The sequence below is a fragment of the Juglans microcarpa x Juglans regia genome, chromosome 7D (assembly GCF_004785595.1).
Source record: "Juglans microcarpa x Juglans regia isolate MS1-56 chromosome 7D, Jm3101_v1.0, whole genome shotgun sequence".
NCBI lineage: Eukaryota > Viridiplantae > Streptophyta > Magnoliopsida > Fagales > Juglandaceae > Juglans > Juglans microcarpa x Juglans regia.
This window is the reverse complement of record NC_054606.1, coordinates 16,480,252-16,490,861: the sequence shown is the minus strand read 5'-3', so window position 1 is coordinate 16,490,861 and position 10,610 is coordinate 16,480,252. Positions and strand designations below refer to the sequence as shown.

Sequence of the window (10,610 nt, the reverse complement as noted above, 5' to 3'; positions counted from 1 at the left end):
TCCACTTAAAACAATTTAAATACTTAAATAATTCTATTTGAAGCCGGTTTTGAATTAAGCATGGTAACATTTTCTAAATTCATCCAAAAATAACTCCAACACTTAAAATCACAACTTGACATGTAACATAAGATCTAGGGCAATAAAAATTACAAATTTTGTAGCCCACTCAAGCTCCTAGCACAAGAACTCACAAGAATTTCAAAAACACTCAAGCACGCACGCACACACACCTTTCGGTTTCTCACAAAACTAAGGGAGAAGATGGCTCTCAATGCTCAAGGGGAGCTGGAGATGAGGTGTAGAGGAAATGAGAGGGTGGAGGGCATTTTTATAGGTGACCAAGGGGGTGGAGACGTTGGTCTAAGTCCATGAAGATTGGGTGATATGGGTGGTGGTGTAAGGAGCTGAATTCTTAGCTTGCATTCCATCACCTTGTGTCACTTGTGCAAAGTGAATTGTCCTCTAAATCACCATGACTTCATCACTGTAGGTGCTACATTGATCCTAAGGGTGCTGGTCAGGTCGTGGTGCAGAAAGAAGAGAAGAAAAACAATAAAAAACAAACTATGGAGTTGACGGGTTCAAGGTGGTTTTCCTTGGGCAGTTTTGATCATAGCCTTGACTCATCCTTTTGTCTCTTCTTCAAGGCTGATTTGAGCAGGTCATAAGTCACTTCTTGAAGGCTTTTTCAAGTGCTAGAAGGTGGAGAATTGGTTGTCATGCGATCATGAAGGTGCAACTCAAAGAAGAGGGTGCAATGGAGGGTGGTTGCCGAGTGGAGCTAGCTTGGATGCCTTAGGTTTGGTGCTTTCTTTGGGTGAGAAAAACTGGTCAAAAGCTCATGATGACCCTGAAGGCCTCTTAGGGATTGGTGGTGATGGAGGTGACATGGGGTGATGGCTTAGCCATGGGTAGAAGGGAGGTTGAAACTCAACCAATTCGGTTCTCATCCAACTAGTGTCCAAGGTGCATTTGGTTTTGGTTATTTTGGTTGGTTTTGGAAACTAAATTTCATCCAAGGCTTGGTCTAGGTCTAAAGAGATCATATGAGGCGTTTAAAGACCATAGTACACTTGAAAAAAAGGCACAAAAAGATTGGACTTAAGGATAAAACAGTCAATTGCACACATGTGTGTCGTGGTGTAGTTTGGGATTTGATATGCCATTTCTTCTAATGACATGTGTGGAGGTTTATCTAGGGTCCTAATATGATCTAAGAATGATGTAATTGAATAAAGAAATAAGAAAATTTCATATAAAAAAGCTAAAAATATTAAGAAAGAAAATTAAACTCCAAAACATGGTGTAAAAATCACTAATCATAGGTAAGTTAATTAATAGTCTTAACCCAATTTCAAAACTTAATTTGAGTACTTAGGGTATGACATGGGCTTGAGGAAACCCATGGTATGGTGTGTTGGGTTTCAAATTGAAGAGTTAAAAGAAGCAAAACAAGGCTTTGGGCCTTGTGGGGCTTAAAAGGGTCATGAGTGTGTGTTAATGGTCTAAGAGTTTTTAGGTTTGAGTGGATATGGGCCTTGTTTCCAGATTTTGCGGGATTAAAAGAAGCCTCAAGATCCACAAAGATTGGTCTTGAAAGACTTACCTTGACCTAATTGGGTTATGGATCAAACTTATACTAAGTTTGGCCCAAAAGCCTTATACCTTCCTCATACTTGGACCAAGGTTATTCAAGACATGTGCTCCTATGTGACTTGGTTTAAGGCTCCTAAGGCTTGGCCCATACATATCCTAAAGTTTAAAAAGCCTTAATAGGATTACTAATAGGTTTGCTTATCTAATTCTTCATACTTAATAATTAATGACACTAAGTGCCATGGTCTAAATAAATCTAATCATTTCTATTAAAATAAATAAAATAAACAAACAAAATAATATAATAAAAATAGTAATAAAAAAATATTTAAAACTCAAAAATCATAAACTTAATCTAAGAGTGTTTAAAGATTACTCCTAACGGTTAATGTGGCGAGTGTTACACTACTTGAAGGAGGCTGAATAGTGAATTTGAGAATACTCAAGGAGTAGCTTAAGATATGGACGTAGGCAGTGGAGCTGAACCTAGTTAAAATACTGAGTTTTCATCTCTCTTACCTTTGCTCTTTATATTTACTGTTGTTCAATATTCTATTTGCATTTTATACCGTGTATATAATATATAATTCTTATTTGTTTAAAACAAACCCAATTCACCTCCCTCTTGTTACCCCAAGTCATCTAGACAACAATTGGTATCAAAGCAATAACTCTATTGGAAGATTAATTGAATTTTGAGTTAAAAATATCATGGCTAACATTTCAAGAGCTACATTTGGTGAAGGTCAATTCTCTGCTCGACTTCCACTATTTTGTTGAAATAATTGCACGTTCTGTAAGGCTAAAATGATAATATTTAGTTACGCTTAAGATCCTCAAATTTGGAGACACGTTGTTAAAGGACCTTATATCTTAACAAAAGTTACTATTTGGAGTAAAAGTTATAAAAGAGAGAAGATTTGGATAATGAAGACAGGAAATTTGTTCAATTGAATGCATAGGCCACAAATTGGTTATATTGTGCTGTCAACGAAAATAAGTTCAACAAAATAATGAGTTGCAAGTCGGCAAAGCAAATTTGGGATAAGTTGAAGTAACCTATGAAGGAACTTCACAATCTAAGCAATAAAACGTTTACATTCTTATTCATGCATATGAAATGTTTAGAATGGCTTATGAATATTCCATATCCACTTTGTATACTCATTTTACCAACATTATAAACAGAGTAGCAGCTCTTGGCAATGTTTATCCCAACTTGGAGATAACAAGAAAAATTCTCATCTCTCTCCCAAAAAGCTAGGAGTCAAAAGTAACGACGATTCTTGAAATTAAAGACCTTATGAAACTTAAGATAAATGAACTCACCGGGTCACTTATTACTCATAAGTACACATTAAAAATATGAGAAAAAGAAGGGAAGTTAAAGAAGTGCTTGACACTTAAAGTTTTTCACATGAAAGTAAAAGTGAAGAAGATAAGGAAAACGATGGAAAAGAAGAAGAAGTTGCAATGTTAAAAAAAAAAAGGTATAAGAGATTCTTAAATAAAGATAAAGTTTTTTCAAGGAAACCCTTTAAAAAGATTTTCAAGAAAAATTTAGTTAAAAATAATTCTCTAATTTGTGACAAATGCAATAAGTTTAGACATACAAGGCATAATGTTTTCTAATAAAGAAAGATGGAAACAAGGGAAAGAAAGTAATGAAGCTATTTAGAATGATGATTCAAGTAGTTTAGACAGCGAAACAAGCAACGAAGAAACGACAAATCTTTATCTTATGGCTAAAGATGACCTTGAGGTAACACTTCTTGACAATGTTTTGATTGAAAAACCTTCATATGAGGAATTGCAAAATCTTTTGAAGATTTATATGAGGAACTTGAAAAATTCGGTATCAAATATATTACTTTGATCGAAGTCTAAGTTTTGAATGAAAGAGAGACATGTAAAGTGGATTTCATAGTATTAATAACTGTTTGGGTCTATTTCTCCAACAATATTAAGGTGAGGTTTTGATAGTGAGATGAGATGAGATGAGACGATTTTAGGTAAAAGTTGAAAATTGAATAAAATATTATTTTTTTAATATTATTATTGTTTTAAAATTTGAAAAAATTGAATTGTTTATTATATTTTGTATGAAAATTTGAAAAAATTGTAATGATGAGATGAAATAAGATGAGTTGGAGTGATTCTTGAATTCAAACCGGCCCTAAATGCTAATAACATCCACTTCCTAAGAGCATTCTCATTAGGTTCCCTAAATTTTTTCCTAAATTTTAGCTAAAAATGACACTCTCTATAATTTTATCCTAAATTTTTCTTATCTTCAAAAAACCTTCTACATCTCATTCTATATCATTTCTCTATTCTATTAAAATAATATTCTTCTATTTTTTCTTTATTACTTATTTCTCTCACTTATTAAAATAATATTCTTTTCAAATATCACATTTTACAAATATTTATACGATTTTTTTTCCTAATACAATATTATTCTTCAATCCAATATCGGTATTAAAAATAATAATTTTTTTTAACATGTGCATTTTCCAACGCGATGGTATTTTTTAATATGATTTTGTCCGTATATACTTGAGTAATATTTAATTTGCATTTGTCTAATGATAACATTTTTTTCATTTTCATATAATGGTAACATTTTTTTTTTCAGTTTTTCTAACGATAATATCTATCCACGTATTGTTGATAAAAACTTTTGCAAAATAGTACAACGATAACATTTTGAATTCTTGCCTCCAATGGTAACATGTTTTGTCATTTTTTCAACGGTAACTTTTTTTGTCTTTTCTCTAACGATAACATTTTCTATCTTATACGTAACAATAGCTTTTTCCTCTATAAATATGCATTCTGCTTGCATTCACATTCTCAAAAGCCCGAATCTCATCTCCAACTCCCTTAATCAAATGGCTCGTTTTTTCTTTTGCAAATTGCTTATATACTTGTCATCTGATAATGAGTTGGATGTTGTTCTTAATGTCGAGGTTAATGGAGAGTCATCGAGACATCGTGGCAATCGCCAACATCGTAAGTTTATTCGGCGTGATCATATTCAATGGCACGAGTGCCTTTTTCACGACTATTTCATAGAAAATCCAATATATCATTCTAATCTATTTCGAATGAGATTTCGAATGAGCCGTCCCTTATTTCTCTGTATTCTAAAGGAGCTAGAGGCTTATGAGCCATACTTCGTCAAGAGAAGAGATAATGCCGGAAGACTCAGTTTATCTTCTATGCAAAAGATAACCGTAACACTTAAAATGCTGTCGTATGGGGTTACTAAAGATTTTATAGATGAATACATACATATTGGAGAAAGCACCACAATGGAGAGCCTCAAAATATTCTGCAAGACAATCGTAACTGTTTTTTCAGATGAATATTTGTGGTCTCCAAATGTCAATGATATTGCTCGATTGCTTGCGATTGGTGAACAATGCGAATTCTCAAGAATACTGGGAAACATTGATTATATGCATCGGAAGTAAAAAAAATTGTCCCGCTGTCTAGAAATGTATGTACTCCAGCCACATCCTTGAACCAACTATTATTTTAGAAGTAATTGATTCATATGATCTTTGGATATGGTATACATTTTTTGGTATGTCTGATTCACATAATGATATTAATATGTTAGAGAGATCTTTTATTTTCATGGAACTTGTCCAAGGGCATCGGAACTTGCTCCTCCAATCAATTACACAGTTAATGACAATGACTATACTATGGGGTATACTACCTTGCCGATGGTATTTATCCCAAGTGGTCAACGTTTGTGAATACGATTCCATCACCCAAGGGAATAAGAAGAAAAACTTTGCCGCAGTATAAGAATCCGCAAGAAAATATGTCGAGCGTGCCTTTGGGGTACTTTAATAATGATTTGCAATCGTTCGTAGAACTTTCCAATTTTTCAAAGTCAATGAGCTAACAAATATAATGAAAGTATGTGTTATTCTACATAACATGATCATCGAGGACGAACGTGATGATAGTCAGGGTCCGAACACGGAGCATGATCAAGTTGATGATGATATTTCAGAACTGTCATGCAATCCAACAAACGAATTTATCAAATTCATTCAGCGCCATCATAAAATTAGAGACAGCTCGGCACATCATCAACTACAGGCAGATTTAATTGAACATCAATGACAGATTTATTCCCAACAATAGAAGAGAAGGTTCTATTGGATTCTCTATCTTCTTATTAGTAAAGACCATGTATTCCTTTTTCCACAATTTCCATTCAAAAAAACATGTTTTCTTCAAGAACATGCTGATCATTACTGTAATATTTTCATTATCTGTAATAGTTTAAAGATTTGTAATGTCGAATTGTAATCAAGCAACATCTATCCATGTTAGACTCAAATTTAACGACCACATTTTTCTATCTTTTTAATAAATATTTGTTAATGTACAAATTATAAAATACAACAAACGTGCCAAAGTCCTTCAAAAAAACCCTCAACACAGTCTCAACAGTCAAGCAAGTTATATTAATGTGCCAAGCATAAAATACAAATATCCAAATACTGAATAAAAAAATAAGTTACAAAAAAAATCTAGCCTCAATTTTCTGATACATTGCGTCTCGCCAATATCTTCCTTTGAAGTTGCTGGAAATATACCCGCTAAACTTCAGGCAATGTACTCACATCAAGTACCATTATGCACTCCTCTTTCTCCCACCGGGCGATTTCCAGTTTCTCTGCCTCCAACCTCAGTCTTTCGTCTTCTTGTCTACTTTTATTTCCCCCCTTTCTCCATCATATGCCACATTCTCAACCTTGAGTAGAAAAATTCTTTCTCCTGAGCACGTGACTCCTCTAGGAGAGTATACTTATGCTTGCTCAATTCCACAAGGTCATCTGTTGCCCTGCCTTGAGCCTTATGTTTTCCTTTCTCAACTTTTCTTCCCATTGGCCTATCCAATTCGATGACATCATTATTCACTACATTTTCAGCCTCTGAACTACCAACTGAATCCATAAGTGAATTAGGTGCAACTGCTGAGATACGCGAATATGTCGGTGACATCTCCGACCTTCTCTTCATCCTGTCCTTTGTGCAACGTTGAATCCATTTTGATTGGTCCTTCAACAGCTACCAACAATGCTCAAACTGAAATGATGGTTTCTCAAGTGATTGGTACATGATCTTCATTTTGTCAAACTTCCAATTGAAGCATAAAATTAAATAATGAATCAGTGATTAAAGATAAAGAAAAGATAACGCATAAATATCATAATAAAGTGCTGGAAATAATATAAAAGTGGATGTTTATACCTTGTCTTGCCCAATTAATTCAACCCTTCAACTTGGTCGAGTTTAGCACAAAATTTATTGGTCGTCTTTTGAATGGCAGATCACCGATGTATTAAGGACCCAACACTCCACTCATTTGTACTTTCTTTATATTCATTGAAGTATTGACTAACTTTTTCTCAAAGTTAGGCTTGTTTTTGGTTCGTTCCCTAGATGACATCAATGCTACTATTCAACCATGTGGAGACAAGTAACTTGTCTTCTTCAAGGGTAAAGTTTGCACCTCAGGCTAATTTTCTTTGAGATGGAGGCTTTACCTAGGGTGGGGATGGAGAGTCATCCAAAGTCACGAGAGATTGTTCATCTTGACTACTATAAATGTGGTCAATTTCATGCTCCTGAGTTAGGAGGCTGGTAAAGAATATATTTCCATACTCTTGTGAATCCATCTCTAAAAAATTATAGACATAAAAGAATAGGTACACATGTTAGACAATTAAGGACCCAACAATATTTGCAAGTGATTTTGGTAGTTGGCTCAGGAAGTGCTATGGTAACTTATGACCACACTTGGCACCCTCCCTTGCATGGTTGCAATAATCGTTTGCCACTATTTATTGGCCATTCGGATTACCATGCCATGGAGGTGTGTGCCAAACGTGACAAATGTCCCTTCGAGGATTTCTCATCATCACAGCCGAGGGTGTAGAGAACTTAAATCCATCTCTAATCAGTTTGCAAAATAGAAAATAAAAGCATTCCCATTCACTTCCCTAAATAGTTTTGTGTTTTAAATGTGGCTCATAATGGTTTACAAAATTTACATCATGTGTAAGATATGAGCTCAACTAAGATAATGGCTGCAAAACCAAAACGATTGTCTTTTGTGAAAACAATCACAAAAAGGTTGGTGGCCATCTAGGTTCGGATTACCTTGCCACTTTCGATTGAGCCACATTAAAAAAACTTGTGAAATTACCCCCTCCCATAGAATCACTTGAACCATCATCACAACCTTATATAGTTCTAAATCAATACCAAATAACGTATGAATGCATAGAAAGACATTGAGTACAAATCAATATAACAGCAGCTTCTTTTGTCCAAACTAGGTAATTGAAACCATGATCAAGTAAGTCCATGGTAGCATTAGAAGAGATACCACCAAATACAATTGTGAGATGTTCAATAATAATTAATAATGAGTAGTAATGATATCATAAACAAATTGATGCACAAAAGCATGTGCTAATAAGTCCATGCCAAGCAAACAAGTAACCAACAACTTAGAAGTTATAGACAAGTAATAGAGAAGTACGACAAGTCTTGCCAAAAAAATAAATAATAATAATAATAACAGTAAACATAATAAAATGTCAATGTGCCAAAGGTCAATTGCATGCTCTACTCTAACCTCCAAGAACAAAATGTCAATTTAAAATGTGTGTGTGCGCGGGCGCGCGCGCATATATAAATATAGTTTGCTTGTTTTCACGAGAATGTTGTTCAAATAAGATATATAAACCCCACCATTCAAATCACTAAACTTGCTTCCAAAGATGTATTCAAGTAACCAACTATAAAATTGTTCACAACAAAATTTCATGCCAAGATGATGTTAAGCATACAACTAAGAAATACTTATGGAGATGTACTCAAGAAGTCCTCCTGTGTTTTAAATTTCATTATGCAAGACCAACAATAAGCAATTTATCTAAATTGCTCACAATAGGTCATATCTAACCCAACACTCCTCAAACATCACCTCAAGTTAATGTCTCAGACCAGCAAATTATACAAATATGGGATTCCTCAAAATCACCTGTTAGATTTAAAAATGGCAAGCACGATGAATAATTAACAACCCTAAAATCAAAAACTAGATTTCGAAATGCCAATCATAGACCATAACTAACAGCCCTAAGATCATGTACAAGATTTCGAAATGCCAAGCACAAATCATAACCAACAAATCCAAAATCACAAACTAGATTTCAAAATGCCAAGCATAGTGCATAACCAATAGCCCCAAAATCACAAACTTGGTTATTCGAAATGCCCAATACTATGAATAAAGAACAACTCCAAAATCACAAAGAAGATTTCAAAATACCAAGCACAATGAATAACCAACAACCCATCGAATCACAAACAATCAGTCGAAATGCCAAGTACTATGATTCAAAAAGAAAAGCCCCAAAAGATGCATAGCTCCAACAAGTTGAAAAGTAACACAGATCATAAGCCATGGCCCATTGAAATCATTATTCACAACAGATTGAATTAAAATACCAAACCCTAGAGCACTGTCGTAAGCCTAAGTCTCAAAAATCAAAGATTTTGAAAGCCAAAGGTAAGGAGATAAAATACAGTTAAAATATGCATCAGATTCAACCATGGGAGATGCAAATCGCGCGGCGGAGACGACGAAATCCAGCCATGGGAGGGGGGCTTCAGTGACTAAAATAACAGTGGAAAAGTAAGACAAAGGAAAACGTTGAAGAGGACAACAGAAAGTGGAGAGAGAGAAGAGAACACGCGGGACCAACAGATGAAGGAGATGAGAGATAGCTTTTGGGATGTATAGTGGTTTTGCATATATGGGGAATCATTGTAGCTTTCCTAAATCAAAACCCTAAAATAGGGAATGGGATGGGAGGGAGTTTTTTTTTTAGCTTCTCCCTAAATTTTTCCCCATAATTTGGGGATAACAATTATTTAGGGCACCAAATGAGAATGCTCAAAGTCTATTTCTCATTTACTCTCACCTTAGAATGTAATAAAAATATATTTAGGGGTCATTTTATCTCAAAAATTTCTCATCTAATTTCCTTTTTTAATATCACTTAAATACAAATAATTTTTTTCACTTTTTAATTTTCAAATTTTTTATCTAATAATTACCTAATTATTACAAATTTTTCAAATTTCTAAATAAAACACAACAAACAATTCAACTTTTATAAATTTCAAAACAAAAATTATATTATAATAATATTTTAATTTTATAATATTTTTATTGAATTTTTTCTTTCATTTTCTAAAACTCAATAAAATGTCTTAACTTAAACTATTTACCTACAATTCAAAAACTATTTCACTATTATTTACAGAATTCTCATATCATCTCATGCACCAAACCACCCATTAGATTTCTCAGGTGTCTTTTAGATAATGAATTGAGATGAAAGTTAACTAAAATATTGTTAGAATATTATTTTTTAATATTATTATTGTTTTGGGATTTGAAAAAATTATATATTTTTATTATATTTTGTATAGAAATTTGATAAAATTGTAATGATGAGATGAGATGAAACACTTCTTGTATCCAAATGGAGCCTTAGGGTGCATTTAAATATTGAGTTGAGTTGAGCTTTTTATTAGTAGTAGTGAGTTGAGATAATAAAATAAGTTTTGTGGGATCCTTCTAAAATGAGTTTAAATGTGTTTTTATGTTAAAATGAATTTATATGTATTTATGAGAAATTAAAAAAGATTGTGGGTTCTACGTGTAAATAAGTGATAAATTGAAAAAAGTTGTAAGTCTCACGTGTAAAAAAATTTTGAGTTGAGATGAATTTAATAATTTGAGAGTTGAGTATTTAGATGTTAGATTTAACTTAAAATTAGATTGAATTGAATTAAATTCAGATGAATTTAACAACCAAACCGAGCCTAACATACGGCAGTGAATTTTTTTTTTTTTTTCCTCATACTTAAATCGGAACAGTGCGAAGCGGAATTCA

General features: G+C 33.4%; 1 protein-coding gene across 1 annotated transcript; it reads left to right on the top strand.

Annotated features, from left to right (window-relative positions):
- Positions 1-4,493: 4,493 nt before the first annotated feature.
- LOC121238161 lies at positions 4,494-5,078 on the top strand. Its single transcript, XM_041135002.1, has one exon. It carries the CDS (start codon positions 4,494-4,496, stop codon positions 5,076-5,078), a length of 585 nt encoding a protein of 194 aa, XP_040990936.1.
- The last annotated feature ends 5,532 nt before the right edge of the window (positions 5,079-10,610 follow it).